Below are 26,351 nucleotides of genomic sequence, written 5' to 3' on the forward strand. Positions count from 1 at the left end.
TTTACAGGAGCCACGGTGGGTTGTTGGGTTTTTTTTTTTTCCTCAACAAACTTTTTCCTGGCATGCTTTTTTTTGTTGTTGTTGGTGTTCGGTATTTTTTCTGAAAGCATCTGGCAGCCCTATTCCCTGTGCAACACAAAGGAATGGTTTTGAAATCCTGAAAGGAAAGAGATACTTTCTCATATCAAACAAAACCAGAGCGTGGAGACTAATTTGAGATTTAGGGCTACTAATATACAGGCTTTCCATTGGAGGGGGAGGGGAAGCAAGGGGATGATTGCCTCTGGGCCCAGCAATTCACAAGAGCCTAGAACTTCAGCCACTGCTATTGCAGTGAACTCTAGGTAGTACTCGGTGAACTCTAGGCAGCACTGAGGGTTGAGGAGGGGATGTGCTGTGCTCCAGGCTGCACTGAGGGATGACTGCCCTCAGCTCTGCCCATTCCACCCAAGGCTTCAATCTTTCCAGGAACACAGATCTGCCCCCAGCCTTGCCCAGAGGCCCAACAAGATTGTCGATTCCCCTGAATGCATGTGCACCAGAAGTGGAGCAACCATAAGGAACACATCTCAAAGAACCACGATTACTGCGCAGGGTTCATAACCTTCTCTTATCATTTGGAATGAAGCTGTAAATCCTATTGATCTGAATTATGTTTGGATTATGTAAAATCCTTTTATGTCTTCTCCATTCTTAAGCAAACAGTCATTATTGTAAAATGCTCATTGACATGGCAGATTTTATTATTAGAGCTGGTCAAACGTTAGAATTTCCTGAGGAGCAGAAATGATGAAATTCTTAAACAAAACAAACAAACAAACAAACAAAGCAGCACCACTTCAGAGTGCAAAGCTGAATTCCAAAATTTCCTGCAAAAGAGAAATCTACAAAAAATGTTTTGAAATAATGGAAACATTTTGCTTCACAAATTTCTAAATGACTTTGACCCTGGGAGAGCAAGCTCATGGGTCTCACAGCATCTAGGCTCCTGGTTCCTCATAAGCCCTAGCCAACTATCGAGAGTCAGGAGGAACCTAGATGTTCTGGGAGACATGGTTGAGCAAGTAGCGCCAGAGGTTGAGAGCCACAGTTCCCAGTCTGTGACAGGAAGGTCTCAGAGCTCTGTGGCTCCCTGCTGGCTCTAGCTGGGACTCAGCTCCTGGCTCAGCAGCTGGGAGACTTCAAATCTTGAGGCAGTCCACATAGAGGGCCCTACCAGAGATGCAGACCATTGAAGCCCTCGGGTCTTCAGGACAGTCCATATGTGAGGCTTCTTTAGAGCTATTAGTCATCAGAACCAGAATGTTTCTACAAATCATTTGTTTGTTGGAGAATTCCCAATGAGTTGTAGTGAGAGGGTCAGACAGTAGGATCTGAAGCCAGGAGACAGGACCCTCCCTTGCTCTCAGTAATGGTCTGCTGCTTAACTTGGGCTATGTCTGCCCTACAATGATCTATCAGTAAAAGGTACACAAATTCCTTGAGGGAGGAGAAAGGCAGGGCTTCCGAAAGAGTGCATCTGCTCGTCTGCAAAAAAAAGCAGAAGAGTAGATGAGTTCTCTGGACACAGCAGTGTTTTTCCAGGCGGTATCCCGGAAAAAACCCATAGGCTGTGTCTAGACTGGCCAGTTTTTCCGGAAAATCAGCCGCTTTTCCAGAAAAACTTGCCAGCTGTCTACACTGGCCGCTTGAATTTCCGCAAAAGCACTGACTTCCTACTGTAAGAAATCAGTGCTTTTTGCGGAAATACTATGCTGCTCCCATTCGGGCAAAAGTCCCATTTGCGCAAAAGGGCCAGTGTAGACAGTTGAGATTTGTTTTGCGCAAAAAAGCCCTGATCGTGAAAATGGCGAATGGGGCTTTTTTGTGCAAAAGTGCGTCTAGATTGGCCACGGATGCTTTTCTGCAAAAAGTGCTTTTGCAGAAAAGCGTCCGTGCCAATCTAGATGCTCTTTTCCGAAAATGCTTTTAACGGAAAACTTTTCCGTTAAAAGCATTTCCGGACAATCATGCCAGTCTAGACATAGCCATAGTGTAGACATAGCCTTGGATCTCCCAGTCAACAGTGGACTTTCCTGGCAAAATACCACTGCTTTTGGAGCTTGCTTAGAATGCTATGTACATCTTGAACTGAGGTAATTGGAACTAATTATTGCCAAGGTATGGATAGGGCAGTGTAAATGCAGTTTTATGTCCTTACTCACAAATGGAAATTAACTTAGTGGCTTCATTTTGGATCTTAGTGGGGTGCTGAACTTAGAATAAATGCTTTAACAAAGTTTTGTGAGAATGCTCTTTGCACTATGCTTGGCACTCTTGAGTCTTTCATGATGAAGAACTAATTTCCTCCTTTAAAAGCAATTTTTGTAGCACTTAGCACTGTCCAGTGTGTATTTTCATTTTCCATTCATGTAGCACAAGAGGCACAGACTACAAAGAAAATCACCTTGGAATTTATCTGCAAGTTAATTGTGTTTAAAAAAAATAAGAAAATAATCAGTCACTTAGAAATTCTTAATGCTTAATTGGTCTCCAGATTGTACGGAGCTGTGTGGGGAATTATCAATGTGGGAGACATTGAGAATTGTGGGTTCATGTAGTTTAACCCGCTAGAGTTATTTCAAAGTTTCATTAAATTATGGTGAGTTCCATGACTATTAACCTGATTATCATATTAAAAGTCATTGGTAGTCAGAGACACTCCAATTAAAGAAAATAAGATGGAATGCTAACTTTAGCGATAATTAAAGAGCCATTAATATAATGGCGATCACTGGACTATCAGGGTGATATTTTTCACAAATGGGTAGAAAATCATTGATTCAGTGTTAAGTAACACCATTTTAATTATAGGAAAACTGTCAGCTAGCTAGCCGAATCCTAATATCTGGTCTAATTTAAAATTATTTGTGATAGCAAAATTAACTAAACCAAACAATACTTAACATTTCCACAGGACTCACAAGACAGCCCTTTGTGTGAGCTCCCCCTGCAGGTTCTATGAAATAACAATCTCTCTCTCATTGCCTGGCTGATATCTTCAGTGGGGCCTATGAAGCAAACCAAGAAACATGCTCATTTCATCTTCATTAGCAACACTGGAAACCCCAGTATTTTCAAGTGGGAGAGAAATTTGACTTGAAAACTTCTCAGGAAATCTTACACCAATAACCAGCCCCAGGACAGACAATGCTGTGACACCAACAAATTCACTCACCTCCCTTTTCCAGTGTTGCCAACTCTCATGATTTTATCATGAGTCTTGCAACATTTTGTATTTTTTCTTAAAGCCCTAACTCCTGGGGTCATGTTATTACATGATAAGCTCATCTTCCATTTTTTAAAAATAGTAAATTTCTAGCCTTTATGTTTGCAGAGAAAAGCTTGGAAACATGAACCAATAAGAGCTAAAATCCAGAAGGCAAAAACCAATTTGTTATTTTTAAAATCTAATGTGAGCTATCTTGTGTTTTTTGGGGGGGGTATGGCTCATAAATTTTGAAAACTTGCCTTCATATCACCACATCATTAGGGTTTCACCTGTACTTCTGCGTTGTTTACTACTCATGTTTCAGTGCTACATGCTGAGGAATGTGAATGCATAAGCTCAGGAATGAAAGGGTGCAGAGGTTGCCACAGTACCCCAGGGCTCCCGGCGGCTGTCCTGCGCACCAGGGACTACGCTGCCAGCCCCAATCACTGGGGTCCAGACTGCTTTGTTTGCATCTGCACCTGGGTTCACCCTCTTTGTGAACTACTCAATATTGGAAGAGTTCTATGGTGATAACAACATGAATCCCCCACCCACGCACCCCTCAGGAAATCCACATCCACCTATAACACCGCTCTAGCTCAGTCTAAATGTAGGTTCCCAGTTTTCCTGAGTCATAGGAACCTTCTTGCCAGTATCTGCTAAAGCTCTGGTTCTTCCTTTGCCATCTTCTGGCTTAAGTAGCATGGCTGGACCAGTCAGGGGCACCCAGTGATCCCCCATTGAGAGGTCCCAAGGATGGTGCCTTGGCTGTGGCTGTAGTCCTGCTAGCTTCTTAGCCAACCAAATTTCAGAAGACATCAGATGGTGGGTGTTTGGGAACTCACAGGCCTGGATTGGAGAGCCAAAACATCACATACCTTTTCCCTCCCTGACTTTGCATGTTATGGGAATTTATAATAGGTGGCAGGAGAAGGTCACACAGTGAATTTTGGATCTTATCACTATGAGGTAATTTGCCAGCACCCCAGCTTAGCTTGAACTGGCCCCAGAAGTAATTTGGAGCAGCATCGATAAATATATTCAAAATCTGAAACATAGTTGAGAATGCTTTCCTAAATTCTGCCACTGTCCATGAATATGAATGAAGAGCAATTTTTGGAAGGCAATACAGAAAATGATTCTGTGTAATTCAAAGTTCCTGAGGTACCTTTTTCAATTACTATAGTTTGTTATGATTTATTAAATGAGAGAAAATAATACATCTTTTATTCATTTGAAATTGTAATTTTTATCCTTCTAGTCAGTTATGAATTCTACCTCAAAGTTCATAACTTAATTTAACCCAGATCTTTGTTTTATAATACAGTTGTGGCTACGATGAAGAAAGTATTCTTTCACCCTCAGAAATCATCTGTTACTTCTTGTTTTGTTTTATTAATCATTTAAATTCAAATTGATTCCATTTAGTATTGCTGTGCAAAAAATACTAGATTGACTATTTATTTTCAGTGGCTTTCAGCCACATTTTTTTTTTCTTAAATGGTTTTAGCTTGGTTAAAAAATGTTCACATTTAACATGTATCTACTTGAGATAAATCTGTTTTGGTTTCTAAACACAGAGATAAAAACTCTGTTGTTTGGACATGAACTTTACTCTTGAAATATATATATTGTCTTATGGCATTACTTTTCTTGAGTCCACAGCTGCATTAAATTCTTTCCCACTCAAATTGTATTAACTCTTGATGAGGTACTGAGATAGCTTTAGGTTGAATTACACTAGGTTTCTTTCTTCAGTTTAATCACAAAAAGTGTTTTGAAAACAGTGGCTTTATCCCAAAATGAACCTGGTCAATTTCACAGTCAGAAATAATGAGTGAGGGGCCAGATTCTGATCTGTTGCAATGGTGTATATCTGGTATGATCATACCGAGGTCAACAATGTTATTCTGGATTTACGCTGCTGTGACTGAGATCTGAATCTGTTCCTAAATAACTTCCACTGGCAAATGTAAAATACAAGATAAAGTATAAAATCTCTTAATTAAAATGAATTAATATTAAATTACACATTAACAGGTTGGTTCAAACAAGCTGATAACTTTAATCTAAAAGGGTACATCTACACTTGCACCCTAGTTTGAACTAGGGATGCAAATGTAGGCGACCAAAATTGCTAATGAAGCGGAGATTTAAATATCCCATGCTTCATTAGCATGATCTCGCTGGCGTGTTACCCCACATAACAGCTGTTTCAAAAGTGAAAGTGTGCGCCAGGATGCATTAGTTCGAACCAAACCCTTTGGTTCAAACTAATGTTACTCCTCAAAATGACATTAGTTCAAAATGAGGAGTAATGTTAGTTCGAACCAAAGAGTTTGGTTTGAACTAACGTGTCCCGGCGCACACTTTCACTTTCGAAACAGCTGTTGAGCGGAGTAACGCGCCAGCGAGATCATGCTAATGAAGCACGGGATATTTAAATCCCTACTTCATTAGCAATTTCGGTCACCTACATTTGCGTCCCTAGTTCGAACTAGGGAGCAAGTGTAGACGTACCCTAAGGGACTCATCTTTGGAGCAGGGTATAGTATAACAAACTCTAAAGTTAATGTTACTGGAGCTTTCATAAGATTCATCCTTCTCTCTGATGTAAAGGGTATTAAATATTACTTGTGTAAATATTCTACACAGTGGTGTAAATATTCTACACAGTGAGACTAGAACAGATTCTAATGTTGCAATGAGCACTCAGAGCAAAATCTAACTTCACTGGAGAGTATTTTGAGGTATATGTATAGAAACTATTTTCAACCAAAATGCTCGTGTAACTCTTCATGTCAGTAGGACTCATATGTTCACAGGCAAAGGAGAACTGACCTTGGGAAATAATAGTAAAGTATAATGCACAGATGCTAGAATCTGTTCTTAAGGTGTCACCAGTGAAACTTCTTGTTATTCCATTAGTTTGATGCTTGTATTTATCTGAGGTCACATCAATGTCATAACAAATGTTTATATCAATTGAAACCTAGTGTGGTTCACTGTCCCATGTAGTGACACTTACACCACTTACACCAAGAGATAAGAACAAGGGAGCTCTACAGCTTAAGCTGATAGCAGTTGGATTTATAATTCAAGGGCTCCGTATACACTGCAGGCTTCTTGCGCAAGAACTGTTTTGCGCAAGAGTTCTTGTGCAAAAGGTCTTCCACAAGAGCATGTCCACACTGCCATGTGTTTTGGCACAAGAGATATGCTTTTGCGCAATAGTGTCCATGGCAGTGTGGACGCTCCCTTGTGCAAGAAAGCTCTGAATGCCATTTTAGCCATAGGGGTTTCTTGCGCAAGAAAATCATGTTGCCTGTCTACACTGCCTTCTTGTGGAAGAGCTTTTGCGCAAGAGGGCTTATTCCTCGTGGGGAGAGGAATAACTCTTCCGGAAGAAGCCCTGTTTTCTGACGCTATACTGTAAATTTACTTGTGCAAGAATGCGCGTGCAATGTAGACACCTGACAAGTTTTTGTGCAAGAACAGCTGTTCTTGCACAAGAAGCCTGCAGTGTAGATGTTGTAGAGGTGCCTGTAGATGTTGTAGAGGTGCCTGTACTAAGTTGTAGAGGTGCCTGTACTAAGCTCCAGAAGTCCCTGGTTCAAATCCACCTGGTGGCAGTTACACACTCGTTTGAGCATATGGTTGTTGTAGTTAAGTTGTTCATTTGCCTCTGTCCCAAAATCTCATGTCTCGTCAGCATCACTAAACATCTGAACAGACACTGTACTACAGCAAAGCAGATCATATGATATTATTCATTTTTTATTATTTGTATTATGGTAGAACCTGGGAAGCCTGATCAGGGATTAGGAACCCATTGTGCTAGACACTGTACAAACATTTAATAAATAAGACAATCCTTGACCTAAAGAATTCACACTCCGCAGAATGGACTTAAAAAGGGGGATAAAAGAAACCATGGCTGTGTCTACACTGCACCCCTTTTCCGGTAGGAATAAGAAATCCTCCGGAAAAGGGCTTATTTTCCGGAGAATCGCATCTAGACTGGCGCTTTTCTCCGGCTTATCCCCAAGCCGGAAAAAAGCGGCAGCCATGTAAATGCAAATGCCGCGGGGGATATTTAAATCCCCCGCGGATTTGCAATTCTGAAGTGTCTCATTAGCATCCCTTTTCCAGAAAGGGATGCCAATGTAGACACAGCCAAAGTGTTCTGGAATGGGTTTGGAGGAGAATGTAACACTAAAATAGGGTTAGTGGAAAAAACAGTTTAAGAATTTCAATTTGTTTATAATTTATTCTACTGGGAAACAACAACAAAAAAATCAGGGTGCTGTTTTTCAGATTGTAAAATTAAAGTCAGAACCATTGAGTTTGCTAGGACTTGTTTGGCATGATAAGAATTGTTCTCTAATGGTCAGGGCTCACAACAAGGAACTGTAATCTAGCACAGGATGTCCTCGGGGTTCTTATTTTTACTAAATTATAAATCACAACCAACGCTTTTCCACTAACATGATTACACCTTAACCAAATAACCTAACCTTTACATACTCAGTTCCTCTGTGTGTAAAAACTGAGATAATATATATAGTGAAATGCTGTAGTGTAAATATGTACGTGTGCATGAAGGCTTAGGACATTGGGTTGGGACACTTAGATTTGGTTCAGTCACGTCCACAAAAATATTGTGTAATATTGGTCAAGTCAGATAAACTTCTCTATTCCTAAATTTACTCATTTGAATAATGGATATTATAGTCCTAACCTACCTAATATCTATCTTGTAATATTTAATTCATAAATGAGCTCCTTAGATGTCAGGTGTCATAGAATAATAAACCTGATGCATAGAATTTTGTTAGTCTGATTCAACATACCAAACTACTTAGACATCCATTTTGCTTTGAAATGGGGCTAAGAGCTGTGGGAATCTGACAGGAGCATGAACCACAGAATTAAATAAAATGTGTGCATGAGTTTTACTGAAAACTAATGTTTTGAAGCAGAATTGCTTTTTGCCTTTGAAGGGAGCAAGTATTAATAACAATCAGTGGAAAACCTGAATTTGATTTTTAGCTGAAATATTTGGGGAGCTTACCCATAAACTACAAAGAAAAAAAAGGAAACCAAATCAGTATATTGTGAAAAATAGTGGTCTATTCATGGCTTGGTAACATTACGAACCAGAAAACTAAAGCTTTGGCCAATCGAATAACTTCTACTATAGTCCCCGTCACTGTAGTCTTACTACTTCTGGAAGTCCTAACAAAGTAGAGGAAAGGACTATGGGATCAGCTTGCAGAGAGACAGGCTTATCATGTGTGTTTCCGTTGATATAGAAGGCGGTAATAATTTAAACTTTGTCCTTGTTTGACTACACTCTATTCAGATAAGAGACTTTTTTGTGGCAGTTCTAAATCATTTCTGGTCATTAGTGTAAATCTATCAGAAATGTTGATCTTTGCATTTTTTTGACTTGATCTTTCCCTTTTCTCCCCGACTCTTTCTTTGTCTTGTGTGAACTTTCTATAGATGTTCGACTGGATCAGCCACAACAAAGAGTTGTTCCTGCAGAGTCATACAGAGATTGGAGTGAGCTACCAACATGCCCTCGACTTACAGACACAGCATAATCACTTTGCCATGAATTCCATGGTGAGTTCAGCAATGCACTGTAAATATAGATTCTGTGTGAGTGTGTGTGGGAGGGGAAAGGACAACAGTGCACTTCCACTTAAAAGAGAACTGTAAACCCATGAGGGCAGGCTGGGTGTCGGGCAGCTGCACTTTGTTCTGAGAACTTACTTTGTCCACTGTTGATGCTGATATGTGATTATTTCCTTGATTTAAGACCAGTCCAGTCCAGTGGAGCTGTTTACATTTTGGAAAAAAATAGAGTATTTTTAAAGGTTTGGCATTTTCTTGACACACAATTAATGAGACTCAATAGAACTCTAGCTAAGTGCTGTAATAATTTACATTTTACTTCCCTCACATAGCTGTTCCTCAGATATCCAAATGGGGGAAGCTAAATCAAACTGTCACTTGTGTCCAAAATCAGATTATTATTTTTTTTTAGCTGATTGGTCAATCCCCTTGGCTGCAACTCATGATTAACTGACATAAAAAAGTTAACCATCATCCATTTGGAAGTGCCTTGCTTTTTTACTTGGTCTTTGCTGTTATACAGCGTTTGTGTATGGAAGCTGCCCAATGCTTTCAGTGCAGAAATTTCAGCAGAATGTACTGTCATTTTGATCATTGTGCTCAATTAGAGTAATGCATACACACATCCCATAGCAAAAGCATAAGAAAGAAATCCTCCTGTTCTCTCTCTGAATGTTAACTGTCAGCTACAGAAAAATGCCCTGAGTCAACCAACCACTTCATGCTGGGTTTCTGTCAGCTCTCTGTAAAGGGGAAACAGAATCAAGCGAGGTTGGTGCTGGGATGGGAGACTCCCAGCAATTTGTACTTTTTCAGCTTGTGTCATAAGTCACTAGTGAGTCATGGCCCTCACACTGCTAGAAGGCTCTGTGCTGCTGCAGGGGCTGTCTTTCTGATGAAATGTAAAACAGAGATCCTGACCACTTATGGTCATTAAAGACCACATGGTACTTTTTATACGATTAGGAGTGTAACTCTGGTGTCCTGGCCAAATTCCAGTTCAGGTAATTATATTCTACTGACCTAAATTATTCCCCCTGCCTTATTCAAAGTTCTTTCTTTCTTTCTTTCTTTCTTTCTTTCTTTCTTTCTTTCTTTCTTTCTTTCTTTCTTTCTTTCTTTCTTTCTTTCTTTCTTTCTTTCTTTCTTTCTTTCTTTCTTTCTTTCTTTTGCAATGAAGTTTACAGAGATGTTGGAATAGCAAGTGCGTTATATTTCAGTGTAATAGGCTTGCTCTTAAGTCGTGGAATAGCTATTTCGGGATCCCAGAGGTATACCAAAATAGTTCTGCAGAATAGATGTAGCCTAGGAGTTCTGACTGTTGCTAAATTTATGATACCAAAATATTACCTAGAAGAATACAATTGAAAAATTAACCTGTTTCCCCTTTGCTGCACTGGGACCTGTCCTCAAGGAGAGTTTCCAGAGCATGGAAGAGTGTCTGATGAAAATTAATACAGCTTCATGTATGATAATAATTCTCAAGTTGTGCTCCCTTTACTGTTACAAAACTAAAACACAATTAAAGGGGGTAATACAGTGTGTAATACTCCAAAATCTTTTATACTATACTACCTACTCAGGTCCTTAATTCAAATAGGTTTTATTTTTCTTCACTTACATCACTGTTCTGGGGAGGAGCTAGAGATGAAGGGTTCAGTAGGCAGGCTGCCCCAGGGAGAGAGGACTACTCTAGGTCTCTCTAACCACAGCAGCTTGGGAGCAGGTGACAAGTGTCTGTTCGTGGCTGCTTCAGCTGCAGTAGGCACTGCTGGGGAAGGGGTGCATGTCCCCCAACTGGGAGACAGACAGACACACAGACAAGCAGATATACAAACAGAGAAACTCCCTGAAATATATAGTAGATAGCTGTCCCTTTTTCCACCCCTGCCTTATGCTGGCTCAATGGGCTTATAGCTGTCATGGTCCCCATGCCTACCCCCTTGCCCTTTGTGGTCATTTTGCAGTATAACTATCTGTCCTGACAAATCCCTCCCTTTCCATTTAATGTAAAACAATTGAATTCCAGGCACATCCCACTGTCCTCATTTAAGTTATGATAAGAAGAAGCTGCATACCAAATTTGGGGGTCCTAGCTCTTACCATTTAGGAGACGTCTTTACAGATGAACAGACAGACAGATGCACATTTCTAAAATACATTGTAAGATTCTATATACTCCTGTTCCATCAGCCTCGTCATATGCTAAATAAACAAGATTCCAGTTGTTGGACGTGTTTTAATTTTATATACTATAATGCACCCAAATTGATTTGGGTTTTTTTTCTTTAATTCCCTTAGAAATGATCTCCCAGTTGCTTTTCATTTAATCTTTTTTACAGTGCTTTAAGCATATTGACATTCAAACAGATGAACTATAAACTGTGATAGTTGAAGATAGGTATATCACAACATCAGTGTATCACGTGGTAATAAAAACATCATGATGGGAGAATAAAGAGAGGTTGTGCCCAAATCACAAAGAAACTGTAGAATGGTTTCAGGTGATAATATATGTCAGGGCTGCCCACACTGAAAGTCTCATGGGCACTTCCAAGAAGCATTAGAGTTTCATCCACTGATTGAAACTCACAAGGGAATAGATAATACATATTTGTGACTCCAAATAATTGTGGTAAGTGTTTCAAAAAACGGATCCAAAACAGATTCTTTTAACTGAACTTGCCAAAATGTAGGGAAATTAGGTTCAGAATGTTAGGGCAGAACATTATTCTACAATGGAACAGACAAAAATCCCAGGTTCAGAAATGTAAGGAGAGGCTCTGAAACTGAACTTTGCATTATCAGCCTAGCTCTAATTTTAAATCAGATTTACATCTCTACTAATTTTATGTTTTTAACAAAGAAAACATGAATAATGATATTTTGTCAGTGATGGGGACTTGGTGAAAAATTGCGCATAGTAGAACTAATTAGCTTATTATGACAAGATTTGTCTGCTTGTGTACATGTTTCCAAAGGGACCCTGATTTACAGTCTAATTAAATTAATTTTACCTGTTTATAGACAGCCTTTTTTAAAAAGTGTCTGGCAATGAAACTGGCAAACACAGAGCCACACCAGAATGATATTGTAAAACTTATAGACTCATAGACTTTAAAACCAGAAAGGACCATTCTGATCATATGATCTGACTTCCTATACATAGCAGGCCATAGAACTACGCTCACCCACTCTCTACAAGAACTGTAACCTCTGAGGGTATGTCTACACTACCACCCTAGTTCGAACTAGGGTGGTAATGTAGGCATACCGCACTTGCAAATGAAGCCCGGGATTTGAATTTCCCGGGCTTCATTTGCATAAGCTGGCCGGCGCCATTTTAAAATGCCGGCTTGTTCGAACCCTGTGCCGCGCGGCTACACGCGGCACGGGCTAGATAGTTCGAACTAGCAAGCCATTCCGCACTATCTGTACGCCTCGTGGAACAAGGTGTACAGATAGTGTGGAATGGCTTGCTAGTTCGAACTATCTAGCCCGTGCCGCGTGTAGCCGCGCGGCACAGGGTTCGAACAAGCCGGCATTTAAAAATGGCGCCGGCCAGCTTATGCAAATGAAGCCCGGGAAATTCAAATCCCGGGCTTCATTTGCAAGTGCGGTATGCCTACATTACCCCGCTAGTTCGAACTAGCGGGGTAGTGTAGACATACCCTGACTGAGTTTCTGAAATCTTCATATCATGTCTTCTTTTTGTTTATGGTAATGTCTCACTTCAGTTGCAGGTGATACTGTTTGATTTCTGGCGGATACAGCCTGAAAATAATTGTTGCATTTATATGTGGATTTTTAATTAATTTTTTCATCTAATCTAATATTTATATTGCACTAATGCCCAGAGTCTGCAATTAGAATTAAAGCTCTGTTTTGCTAGGTGCTGTGTAAACACACAGGAAGACATGGTCCTTGCCTTGCAGAGTTTACAGTGTAAGCCCTGATTCTGACAAAACTTGTGTTTGTGAATGACATTTTACATGTCAGTAGTCCCTCTGAGCTCCAGTGCATAAAGTTACTCATATATGTTGTTAGGGATGTTAGATATCGTGTAATTGAATACTCGTGTAACCATATGAAATCTTAGCGATTACATGACTATTCAATAGCCCCAGGGGGCGGGGCTGGCAGCCAGTGTGCTCCCCGCCCCATTGCTGGGGATCCTACTGATGGGGAGCCCCCATGCTGTATCAGAGGCAGCAGCACAGGGTGGCAGGCAGAGCTGGTCTGCAAGGGGAGCCAGTTTAAAAACCAGCTCCCTGCGCAGATGGGGGATACAGAGGCAGCAGCCTCTGTCTGCAGGGAGTCAGAGCTCCCCATGTGTATTGGCTCCAGCCTGCCATCTACACTGCTGCTTCTCTTCTACAGTATGCTGCAGTATTTTATCTTTAAAAATCAACTGTAAACGTAGATATTTTTACAGTGAATCATGCTACATTTGTTTCTTTTTCCTCAGTTCTGAAATATGAATTATGTTAGTTTTTATTACAGTTGCATAATATTTATACCAATGTAATAACATGGTTCACTAAAACAAAACATTGAGCTCTGCCATATATTTAGTAATCCCATTAACCTAGTTAATTTACTAGCCTAAGCCACAATGTCCTAGTCAAATGGGTACAAATCTGATTGATTATAATTTTGCACGTGCATTACCTAATATGTATGCTTTTGATTCTGATTGACATTATTCATATCTGCTCTACCAAGATTGCTTTATGCCTATATTCATTACCTCATGAAGTGGTGAGTCATCGCTTTCTGATAAACACATGCTAACAGTGCTCTGTTCAGTAGTGGAATCATAAGCCCTTCTGTTGCCAAGGAGTTAATTATCTGAAACTAGACTGAGATGCATGTTGTCTTTAGAGAGTCACAATACATCTTAAATGCATTACAATTATCTGGTAAAGGCTAATGGCGTCTTTTGGAAATTCCTACCATTTGTCATTTACATGAATATAGCCTTCTGTATCAGGCTGCAATAAAATGCCATCCAATATAAATCTTCATCAAGCCACTGGTTTTGTTACAGAGGCTACACAGGGAATCAAGATCTTAAAGATGTCCTATGAGAAACATTCTTTACTGGAATTTATACAGCTGGTTTCTGAAATCTCTGAGGAACATAGTATGAGTTGAGTTTTTTAAAAAAGTTCTTAACTGTCAGTTTCATTCATGTTTAGATCTGTTGAATAAAATCTTTTTACCTGTCTGTCGCATGTATCTCCATAGTGTCTAAACTGCTTTCCAAGTAAATTAAACTGGCATGATCAGGTTTCTAGTCAATTGAATACCAGGGTGAAGAGTTTTAAATCAGGCAGCCAGGCAGGTTAGAGGAGCTGGCTGGGGGCACCCCTCGCATCTCAGAGTGCCCCAGCTCCAAGCCCCCGAGACGCTCAATGCTATTTTGGGGGATGGAGGAGCTGCAGGCCCTGTATGTTGCTTTTCTTTTACTTTCTGCTTCCCCTGAATTTCAGCTAGCGAAGGGAACATGCTCTAATCATCTGCCCTGAGCCCCACCCCCCTCCACTTCAACCCATACTTAAATTTCGTACAGGTCCTGTTGTATCCTCCCAACCATCCTCTGCCCTGAGTGCGATGACAGTACCTGTAAGAAACGTAATTTAGTTTCACCCCCCTGGAAATAGTACATATACTCATTACTTATGCCAAGCTACAGATGCAGCAGCAGTACATTAGAAATGGTAAGAATTAAATCACATACACAAACACACTAGCACTTACATTTTATTAAAGTAAATGTTAACTGATACATAACTGTTTCACATTTGCAATTGTAGCAGTCTTCTGAGTTGCTGGCTGACAGCTGTCAAACTCTTTTTTTCCAAATGTTATTAACTCCGACAAGTCCTCAGAACAATAAATGTATGGTGTCCTTAAAACTTCTACCAAACTGGCAATTCTAGCTTTCTCTTCCTGCAGCTTTCTATACACTATACTTTGGTAATAGATTCTAAACCTAATTAACTAATTAAATAAGCCATAAGGATTAGCTGAGCTAAACATTTTTTCTAGTAACACCAGCATAGCAAACAGCTTGGGAATTTACTTGTCAAATCACACTTGTACTAAAAGGAATAGAGAGAGTCTTGAAGAATGATGCATTGCTAAATTCTTCACACATACCTACCTCTTCATCCACATAATTTTCTCCTACTAAGCAGTTTTCCCTATGATGTTTCATTCTTGCAGCTAGGCCCTGCATCATCATCTTGCACTGCTTATACTTGATACATTTTCCTTTTTTTACCTAGGGAATGAATTTCTTCAAAATATTCCCAGATAGGAACTGTTTTACACCTAGAAGCTATGACAGTTTTTCTGAGGCAAAAATGTAGGGGAATATAGGGAGGGATGTGTGTGCTGAATAATGTCTTGTCTTTTTCCAGTCCACTCCACTGTTCCTTTCTATAATGCAGTGGTCATTAACCAGTAGATCGGGGTCTACTGGTAGATCTTGGAGCTCTGACAGGTGATCCTGACTGGTTTGGCCAGGAGGCTATCAAGTGCCAGCACTTAAGCTGCCCCTCCCCCCACTGCTGCTCATCTCTTGCCCTCTGCCTTGGAGCTGCCCTTTCCCCTGGGGAACCTCCTGCTTTCTGTGCAGGGCAGGGAAGGGAAAGGAGGGTGCTAATGTCAAGGTGCCCCCTCCCACTCTGTATCCTTTCTCCACAGAGCAGAGAGGGGAAACAATGGGATTTGGGATGAAGTTTGGAGGCTGCTTTAGGGAGTGGGCCTGGACCAGGGCAGGGGTGAGCCTGCCTTAGCTTCACTGCACCACCACCCACGAGCCACCTGAGGTAAGCAGGGCCCAGCTGGAGCCAGAATCCTGAACCCCTGCCCTAGTCATAAACCCCGTATTGCACCCCACGCTCCTGCCCTTGCCCTGAGCACCCCTGCATCCAAACACTGTCCCAGAGCCTGCACCTAGAACCCCTCCTACATCCCAACTGCCTGTCCCAGAGCCGCTCTCACACTCCAGATCCCTTAATCCAAGACCAGAGCCTGCACCCCAACTCTCTGCCCCAGCCTGATGAAAGTGAATGAGGATGGGCAAGAAAGAGAGGATGGAGTGAGCAGAGGTTACGCCTCGGAAAAGGAGTTTGAGGAGGTAGGCCAAGGGTATTTATATTTGATTTAGATCTTGTATTGCACTTAAATTCAAAAAATGATCTTGTGCTTAAAAAGGTTGGAGACCACTGCACTAGTGGCTCTGTCCTTTCCTTTATATTGTGTCTCTGTTTTTAGACAATGCTATCTTCTGCTTGTCTGATTTTCCTGGTTGTAGACAACTGTATTTATTAACCGCATGAACTCCCTTATGTGAGTATTTTTGTTAAATAGTATCTTTCCATTTTTGGTGGGAAAGGTCTATCAAAGAGGAAGATTTTTCATCACATTCTAAAGATGATCAAACTGGATTAGTTATTATACCCCATGGAAACTCATTCCACATCTGAGTCCACTTTCTATTTAGAAAAAAACTAAACACCATTGCCCCACCTCCTATCCTGTCCCTTCCCTGAGGCTCTGCTCCCACTTATCCCGTCCCCATTCCCTCCTTTACGTGCTCTCCCTTACCCTCGCTCACTTGTTCATTGTTACCAGGATGGGACACATCTTTGGGGTGTGAGAGGTGGTCAGGGTTCCAGCTGAGAATGTTGGGGGAAAGTGCGGGGGGGGGGGCCGGGGAGTGGTGCAGGAGAGGGCTTTGGGTTAGAGTTTAGAAGTTCTTAGGGTGGGACAGGCTTCAGGATAAGGCATGAGGTTGGGATGAGGGAGGGGTATGGTCTCTGAACTAGGGTTGTGGACTCTGGCATGGGGCTGGGAAGTAGAGGTTTGAGGTGTGGAAGGGACCTCTGGGCTGGGATTGAGGAATTCGGAGTCTGGGAGAGGGCTTGGGGATGAGGCAGAAGGTTGAGGTGTTGGAGTATGTCTGGTGCAGGCTCCAGGTGGTGCTTAACTTGATTGGCTCCCAGAAGCAGTAACATGTCCCTCTGGTTTGTAAGTGGGGGAGCAGACAGGTGGCTCAGATGACACAGTGCCTAGTAACCATGTTTCCCAGCCAATAGGAGCTGTGGAGCTGATGCTCAGAGCAGGGACCACCCGTGGCCACCCCTACACCTAGAAGCCAAAGGGACATGCTGGCAGCTTCCATGGAGCCATGTAGAGCCAGGCAGTGGTTAGCGCCTTAGTCAGTGGTATTGATTGGAACTGCCAGGATCCCTTTTTGACTGGGCATTTTGGTCAAAAACCAGATGCCTGGCAACCCTACAGTTTCCTCAAGTGAGACTACATTATTGCAGGCTCGTCTTAGTTTGTGTTGGAAATCACAGATATGATCATGTATATAGATAGAACTTGGTCTATTGCTGGCATTGAAGATCAAGGCCAAATATTTGTGCAAGTAGCAGAAACAGAAGAAACTAAAACTGGGAGCCAGCAGGGTATACACAGGAATCTTTGGCATTGAGGTGGTATATTCTGCTCTTCAAGTCACACGTTCTTGGCTGCCAGCAAAATATAACCCCGAGTTCTCAAGGAGAACTCTTGCATGTCATTATACAGATGGTGACCTCATTAGGTCAGTTCCTTTACAATTATGGGGAACTTTTTGCCACTGGTGTGAGCTCTTAAAAAAAACACCTGGTTTGCCTGGAAGTTTCCAAAGTTTAGGGAAAAACCTACTATAGAGAAGTCATTTCCTTTCATTCTTATAAAGGCTTCAGGAAAGTCTGCAGATATCCATAAACTGTAAGGTTTCAAGTGATGCAGGAAATACTTTAACCAAAGCTTGGTTATAGCCTAATGTCTCCCCAAAAAAACTGTCAATTGTGACATTTCCCCCTCACTTCTAGACAATAATATATTGTTTTCACATTGTGTGACCTACGTATTACCATGTATGGCCATAAATCAAGGGCATCGTGTAATTCCATGTGGGGAAACCTCTGCTGGGTGAGAGGAATGGGGGCCTGAAGTATTTTTAAAATGAGGGCCTCCATGAGCTTGTTTGTAGCAGTGAATTTGCAAACTCAAAGGAAAAGTAGTCTCAGACATTGTATTTGTCAATCTATTTACTTCCTGCTAGGATCAAAAGGTTCCTATAAGAATAGTATTGAACATCTCAATTTATACTTTTTTGAACAGGAATAATTCCAAAAGGGATAGCTCTGTAATATTTTGGCAGTTGGGTTCTGGTAGTTGAAATCTGTGTCTCATTTTATTCCAGTACTGAAAATGCCCAGCCAGGATTGTTGACAGGGATGTGCTGGGGGGTCAGAATATTCTATAGTTACTTTAAACACAGAGAAGTAACATCCTGCAACTACAGAATTCCCCCTCCCAACACCACCCGATCATGGGTCCTGGTTGAGCAGTATTCAGTACTGCACCAGTGACAGGCTTATCATCTGACATGGTGAAGAATGGGCCAGTGCTTAGGGTGTGAGCCTGGGACTCAGATGACAGGTATTTAATTTCCTGCTCTGCCAAAGACTTCCTGTGCTGCCTTGGCCATGGTGCTTACTCTCTGTGCTTCTGGCCATATAAATATCATTCATGGACGTGTCCCTGCTGTGCTAGAAATTGAAGCTTTATAACATTGAAAAAGGACACACATACAAATGTGATATTCAGCGCTTGATATATAGGACTTTAACAATATGACATTGCTATATAGAGAAATGCCATTGAAGTCCTTTTAAAAAGTATTTTGAACATCTTAGTTTCAATTTCTCTCTCTAACTTTCTCCCTCTCTCTGCCTGTTCAGTTGGGCTTATGGGGCCTGCCTAAGAAACTCTTACAGAATATCCTGGATCTCTGCCAACCTTGTTTACTATGTAGAGCAGGCCTGCATGACATATGGCTCACGGCCTGCATGCGGCCTGCAGGGGCTCACTGTGCAGCCCATGACAACTACGGGTGGCGTGGCCCCATCCGATCCGCCGGCTGGAGAGGGGGAAGCATGACGATTTTCACCGCCAGGCTGCCTGCGTGCAGCTCTGGCGCAAGGAGGCGGGGCAGGAGGCGGAGCATGAGCCAGAGGGCAGGACGCAGGCAGATGCCAGGATGACATCGTGACATCACAGCCAGCGACCACCAGATTCAAAAAGGCAGAAGCCAGGTGGGGGAGGGGAGCAGGTCAGGAGAAAGTGGAAGACAGCAAAGGGCAGGGTGGTGGATTTTTGGGGTTTTTTTTGTTTTGTTTTGTTTTCTCAACAAAAATTTTTAGCCGTGTAAAATAACTGGTATTTTTTGGGAGAGCATCCCTGCTTGAGGCCCGCAGCTGTTTTCTTTGGAGTAATATGACCCTTGATGCAGTCCTGATGTAGAGAATGACAGGGCAAGCTACTGAGACCCACTGTCGCTTGGCAGCACTTTGGGTACATCTACACAGCAACATTATTTCGAAATAACTAGCGTTATTTCAAAATAACTTAATCCGTGTCTACACGGCTGTCAGTTATTTCAAAATATTGTCAAGCTGGAGGACTTCTTACTCTGACTTCTGTAACCCTCATTGTAGGAGAAGTAAGGAAAGTTGGAGGAAGGGTGCTCTATTTTGAAATTAGTGCTGTGTAGATGCTCCATATTTCTAAAGAAACTATTTTGAAATAACCTATGCAATTGATGTAGCTCAGTTTGCATAGTTTATTTCGAGTTAAGCCCTGCTGTGTAGATGCACCCTTAGAATCCACTGGGCAGTAAAGGACTGATAAGTCCAAGAGTCAATCTCTTCTCCCTGGTGGAGCGAGGCGAGTTGTGGAAGATATCTGGCGAGTTGTGGAACATGTTGGTACTCTTCCAGTTTTGTTAATAAAAATCCTCATCTAAAGAGATAGACAGATATAAAAATACATAAATCTCCCCTAACTGGAAAACCAGATATTAGGAACATCTGCTTTGTCTCAATCAATCTTACCTTTTCCCCTCTCTGCTATTTAATATATTTATATACTGTAGTTAGCGGAAACCAAAGAATTCACAGTTGTTTTCCTTCCATTGAGTCATGATCATTACGTTACAAGAACTGATATAATTCTACAGGGAAATAAAACCAACTTTGGTAGGAAAGGTTTATTCTTTCACATGAAATCCAACCTGCTGCACTGCCTTTCCAGTCTTTAAAAAAAAAAATCAAAGTTTCAGATCTTTAGCTGTTGCAAATGGCATAGACCTATTCATTACAATGGTCCTGTGCTGATTTACATCTGCTGAAAGTATGATTTAACTAATCTGAAAGCTGATCTTGACTGGCGCATAGCCATGACGATTTTCCAGAAGAAAATCTTGCATATTTAGAAGTCCTTTTGCCATAAGCCTCACTGTTCTGGCAAATTACGCCATGTGAGGTAAAGGGACCCAAATACATATTCCACAGGGGACGAAAGTCAGAATTCCCAATCATGGCAATTTTACCAATTTTCTTCCAATTGCACCACTAAATGATTCAATCTCCTTAGCCTTTAGAATTAACCTGATATTTTCTAGCCAAACAAAATGTACAATCCAAAACTAAAAGAGCAGCAAAAAGAGAGAGAAAAAATAAGGCTTATAATGGAAACTGTATGCCATTCTGGTTCCATATTACTATATGCTGCACAGCTTGGCTGTATATAACTGGCCACAAATGATATTATTAGCTGATTTGGATTGTCAAATGCCTATGCATGCTGTGTATTCATATTAAAGTTATATGTATGTACCACACCAAGGCCCTGATCCTGTAAACACTTACGTGTGTGCTTAATTTTAGGCATGCGAATAGTTCCATTGAGGTCAATGGGGCTGCTCAGATAGGCTACATCTACGCTGCAGGCTTTTTGCGCAAGAAGCTTTTTATGGAAGAGATCTTCCGCTAAAACTTGTTGCACAAAATCATGTCCACACTACAAAAGCACATCGCAAAAGTGATGCACTTTTCCGCGAGAGAGTGTCCATACTGCATGGATGCTCTTGCGCAAGAAAGCTCTGATTGCTATTAACAGAATGGACAGCAGAGCACCTGTGCTCCTGTGCAAAAAGGAATTATTCCTCGTAAAAAGAGGTATATCTGTACCACAAAAAGCCCTCTGTTCTGCCGTTCTACTGTAAATTTTCTTGCGCAAAAACGCGCTTGAGGTGTGGACACTCCACGGGTTTTTGCGCAAAAACAGCTGGTTTTGCGCAAAAACCCTGTAGTGTAGACGTAGCCATACATAGAGTCATGCATGACCTCAAGTGATTGCAGGGTCAGGATCTAAAGCTATTTTGTTAATATTAAGCCCTTGTATCAGTCAGTCATGATTTTGTGACCCAGAAATTAAATTTACATTCCTGCCAGATGGTCATCCTGGGGCTTTCATAGATTTTTCAGATCTGACTGGAGTTCCCAAAACAACTTCCAGTCTGCGGGCTAAATTAGTCACATATGCCCACCTCTGTTAAGAAAGCTGGAGAATACTGAGTACTGGTAGAGTTGTAAGTTGCTGGGACTCCCAGGAGGAATAGAAGGAACCAGAGGTGATTGCATGGGGTGAAGTTCCAGAAAGCCATAATGCTATTGCTATCCAGTATCCTGACACTTGTATTTTGATGGTGAGTCAGTATATTACTGTGATTCCCAAAGTTAGGGTCATGGCCCAGGACTGGGTTACAGGACATGGGGCACTGGGTTGGCAGCACCGATATATTATATTGTTGCTGTGATTCTGTTATGAGGCCTGTTTTGCAATGAAACATTGGGGTACCATGCTGCAGTGCAACATCTTTTTGCAATTCCATTTGTTAACAAAGTGTATCTCCAGAGCTTGAAGTCTGAGTACAGCCCCGATGGAAAATTCCCATCAAACAAAAAGAAAATGCAAAGCTTTTAATAAATCTTTTGAACTCTTCTACATTTAGAATGGAATTAAAAATGTTATTCCTGCTATGGGATGGTTTAAAAATCTATAGAAAATATAGTTTTCTGTAAACTATGTCATTTTTATTGCAATTTCCACATATTTTCTTAAATTTCTGTAAAATATTTTATAATCCATACAGAATTATATAGGACTGCTCCATAAATAATTGTACAGGCAGTCCCCGAGTTACGCGGATCCGACTTATGTCGGATCTGCAGTTACGAACGGGGATTTTCTCACCCCGGAGGACTGGAGCGGCGGGACGCCTGGTCCCGCCACCCGCCTCCTCCGGGGCGAGAAAAACTGCTCCCCGTCTCCCTGGTCTGCTGGGGGAGCCAGCAGACCAGGGAGACGGGGAGCAAAGCGGCGGAGGACCCGGGCCGGACCCGCGGCGCTGATCTGGAAGTGCCGCGGGTCCGGCCCGTGTCTTCCGCCGCTTTGCTCAGCGTCGCCCTGGTCTGCAGACGACGGAGACGCTGAGCAAAGCGGCGGAGGACCCGGGGCCGGACCCGCGGCGCTTCCAGCTGATCTGGAAGCACCACGGGTCCGGCCCGGATCCTCCGCGGCTTTGCTCAGCGTCTCCCTGGTCTGCTGGGGGGGGGGGGAGACGCAGCTAGTGCCCCCCCCAGCAGACCAGGGAGACGTGGAGCAAAGCCCGGGGCCTGTGGTAGAGCAGGTGGGGGGCTGCCGGTTGGTCCCGCAGCACCGCTCCTTGGCGCTACTGGACCAACCTGGCAGCACCCCAGCTGCTCTGCCCCAGGCGTCCTGATTCAGCCGCTGCTGACCAGTTTCAGCAGCGGCTGAATCAGGACGCCTGGGGCAGAGCAGTTGGGGTGCTGCTGGGTTGGTCCAGTAGCGCCGAGGAGTGGTCGCGCTACTGGACCAACCCAGCAGCACCCGAGCTGCTCTGCCCCAGGCATCCCCAAGTTAGCCGCTGCTGAAACTGACCAGCGGCTGACTACAGGAAGCCCCAGGCAGAGTTGCTCTGCCCGGGGCTTCCTGGAATCAGCTGCTGATCAGTTTCAGCAGCAGCTGACTTGGGGACGCCTGGGGTTCTTAAGTTGAATCTGTATGTAAGTCGGAACTGGTGTCCAGATTCAGCCGCTGTTGAAACTGATCAGTTTCAGCAGCGGCTGAATCTGGATGCCAGTTCCGACTTACATACAGATTCAACTTAAGAACAAACCTACAGTCCCTATCTTGTACGTAACCCGGGGACTGCCTGTATTAGGCCATCCCTTAACAATGCACCCCTCTTTTAAGGTGCCCTCTTTTAAAGTAATCATTTCTGCAATTATAATTGACACCAAGAATTGTGAATGAATATATCTGAAATACCAAGAACAAGGGAAATAAGAAGAAGCTAATTGGGTAACAGTTCTCAGGCATGGCAGAGGATTTTCCCTAAATAAATAAAATGTGTGTGAAAGAGGGAATGGATGTGGAGTTTTTGGAGTAGATGTGCTAAAATATTCCTGGAGGATTTATTTTTAGAATGAAACGTAGTATGTCTACAAACTACAACTCATGCATATTAAAAGGCTGCTTGATTGTTCTCACCCCAGCTCCTCTGCATCCTTCCAGCTGATGATGTTTTGAATTTGTAATGAAGGAGCAGGATGGCTGTTTCTCCCTTCTGTTTATTCATGGATGTTTTCTCTAATTTTCAGAATGCCTATGTCAACATCAATCGGATCATGTCAGTTGCATCCAGGCTTTCCGAGGCAGGCCATTATGCTTCCCAGCAAATTAAACAAATCTCTACCCAGCTGGATCAAGAATGGAAGAGCTTTGCTGCAGCTCTGGATGAGCGTAGTACCATCCTAGCCATGTCAGCTGTATTTCACCAGAAGGCTGAGCAGGTGAGTTACATTGACATAGCAAATGGTCTACAACCAGGTGGTAACTACTAAAATAAAGTGTTGTCTGATGGCTGCTCAGTCTCTTTTCTAGTGTACAAGTATCTAAATGACTAGTACCACCACTAGTACTGTAATTGTCACAAATCAATTTCTTTGTTGTATTGTATGAAGAAAAGCTTAGGACCTAATGAAGACTCTTTTTTCTCCTGCATATGATCCTTTCCAGTCATAGGTAAGGTGCATTGGTACAGAAATGCACTGCCTTACTGCCTTGTTATCTGCACTGAAGTGCAGCTGCTAGGACTATTTCTGTTCTATGGATACATTTAGCATTATTGTGGGAAGGAGACTAGTGATGATAATGAAATATTTATGTATGTATGCAGCCCTAAGTCACTCAGAGCAGGTGGCTGCTTCATGTGCCTTCCTGCACCATATACCGACAAATGGGGAGATTTTGCAAGGTGTCCCCACCCCTGCCCAATCATCTCAACTTCCATTGGCTGGAGCCTTCCTGAGAGTCCTGCTGGGCCTAAGTAAGCACCTCCCAGCCAGGGCCTGCATCTGGCACCTTACCCCCTCTCCTACCCCTTAACTCCCTGCCCCAGGTCATCACCCAAACCCTCTGCACACATTCCTCAGGTCACAACTCCCTTCCAGATCTTGCACTTCCTCCTACACTCCTTCCCCAGGCCAGAATCCTCTCCTGCACCCATATTCCTTCCTGGACCCTGCACCCCAATCCCGTACCCAAGGTCACAACACCTTCCTTCACCCACACTTCCTCTCAGATCCCACCCCCTCTCTTGCACCCCAATACTCCACCTCGAGTTCCCTTCTGCACCTAAACTCCATCCCCACGCCATACCTTCTCCACAGAAAAGCACAACAATGACCACTTACCAAAATCTTGGAGTGGCCCCCCCATCAAAAATTATTACCTACTAGGAATGTAAAATCCCATTTCATTAGTTAACTGGCTAAATATTAAGTTTAACTGTTTAACATCAAAACATTAAGATCTGCTCCAGCTCAGCCCCCCACCCACCTACCACAGCCAGGGTGGTGTGGCCCCCCACTTCCGGCACCCACACAGGACTGCTGGCTGGCTTCTGAGGTACTGGTTAACCATTACCCATTAAGAATCACCCATTAACTGATTATCTGTTAACATCCCTATTGCCCACCCTGATATACAGGCAGTCCCCCGGGTTACGTACAAGATAGGGACTGTAGGTTTGCTGTTAAGTTGAATCTGTATGTAAGTTGGAACTGGCGTCCAGATTCAGCCGCTGCTGAAACTGACCAGCGGCTGACTACAGGAAGCCTGAGGCAAAGTTGCTCTGCCCTGGTCTTCCTGGAATCAGCCTCTGATCAGTTTCAACAGGCTGAATCTGGACGCCAGTTCCAACTTACATACAGATTCAACTTAAGAACCCCAGGCGTCCCCAAGTCAGCTGCTGCTGAAACTGATCAGCGGCTGATTCCAGGAAGCCCGGGGCAGAGCAACTCTGCCCCGGGCTTCCTGAGGTCAGCGCTGGTCAGTTTCAGCAGCGGCTGAATCAGGACGTCTGGGGCAGAGCAGCAGGGGTAATGCCGGGTTGGTCCAGTGGCGCCCAGAGCGGCGCTGCGGGACCAACCGGCAGCGCCCCAGCTGCTCTACCACAGGCGTCCGGAGAAAAGCCTGGTCTGCTGGGGGGGGGCAGTGTACTAGCTGCGCCTCCCCCCCAGCAGACCAGGGAGACGTGGGTGGCGGACTGAGACGCACCGCGGTCCCGCCGCCCGGGTCCTCCGCGGCTTTGCTCCATGTCTCCCTGGTCTGCTGGAGACCAGCAGACCAGTAAGACGGGGAGCAAAGCCTCTGAGGACGCCGGCAGCGAAGCAAACCCCATTCGTAACTGCGGATCCAACATAAGTCGGATCCACGTAACTCGGGGACTGCCTGTACATAATATAGCTCTATGCCAGACTATAATATGTAAGAACAAAGGACTCTTTTCAGCTTAGAAAAGAGACTAAGGGGGGTTATGATAGAGGTCTATAAAATCATGACTGGTATGGAAAAAGTGAATAAGGAAAAGTTATTTACTTGTTCCCACAATATAAGAACTAGGGGTCACCAAATGAAATTAATAGGCAGCAGATTTAAAACAAACAAAAGGAAGTTTTTCTTCACTCAACACACAGTCAACTTGTGGAACTCCTTGCCAGAGTATGCAGTGAAGGCTAGAACTTTAACAAGGTTCAAAAAAGAGCTAGATAGATTCTTGGAGGTTAGGTCCATCAAAGGCTATTAGCCAGGATGGGTAGGAATGGTGTCCCTAGCCTCTGTTTCTCTGGAAGTGGGTGACAGGGGAGGGATCACGTGAGGATTTCCTGTTGAGATCCCTCCGTCTGGGACATCTGGTATTGGCCACTGTCAGCAGACAAGATAGTGGGCTAAATGGATCTTTGGTCTGACCCAGTATGGCCGTTCTTATGACTAATCAAACTCAATAAAATAATTATTTTCCTTACTATTATTTAATACTGTGGTAAAATCATAGAAGGTTAGAGTTGGAAGAGACCTCAGAATATCCTCTAGTCCAACCTCCTGCTCAAAGCAGGAACAACCTCAACTAAATCATTGCAGCCAGAGCTTTGTCAAGCCTGGCCTTAAAAACTTC

General features: G+C 43.0%; 1 protein-coding gene across 5 annotated transcripts in view; it reads left to right on the top strand.

The window, feature by feature from the left end:
• KALRN (kalirin RhoGEF kinase) overlaps positions 1-26,351 on the top strand; it is a 786,138-nt gene that overhangs the window by 350,038 nt on the left and 409,749 nt on the right. For all 5 annotated transcript variants that reach the window (XM_075933149.2, XM_075933142.2, XM_075933143.2 and 2 more), the window contains exons 6-7: positions 8,762-8,884; positions 23,494-23,685. In XM_075933149.2, coding sequence (XP_075789264.2) covers positions 8,762-8,884; positions 23,494-23,685 — 315 coding nt within the window. The remainder of the gene's footprint in view (positions 1-8,761; positions 8,885-23,493; positions 23,686-26,351) is intronic.

Source organism: Pelodiscus sinensis, chromosome 7 (assembly GCF_052426305.1).
Source record: "Pelodiscus sinensis isolate ZL-2025 chromosome 7, ASM5242630v1, whole genome shotgun sequence".
NCBI lineage: Eukaryota > Metazoa > Chordata > Testudines > Trionychidae > Pelodiscus > Pelodiscus sinensis.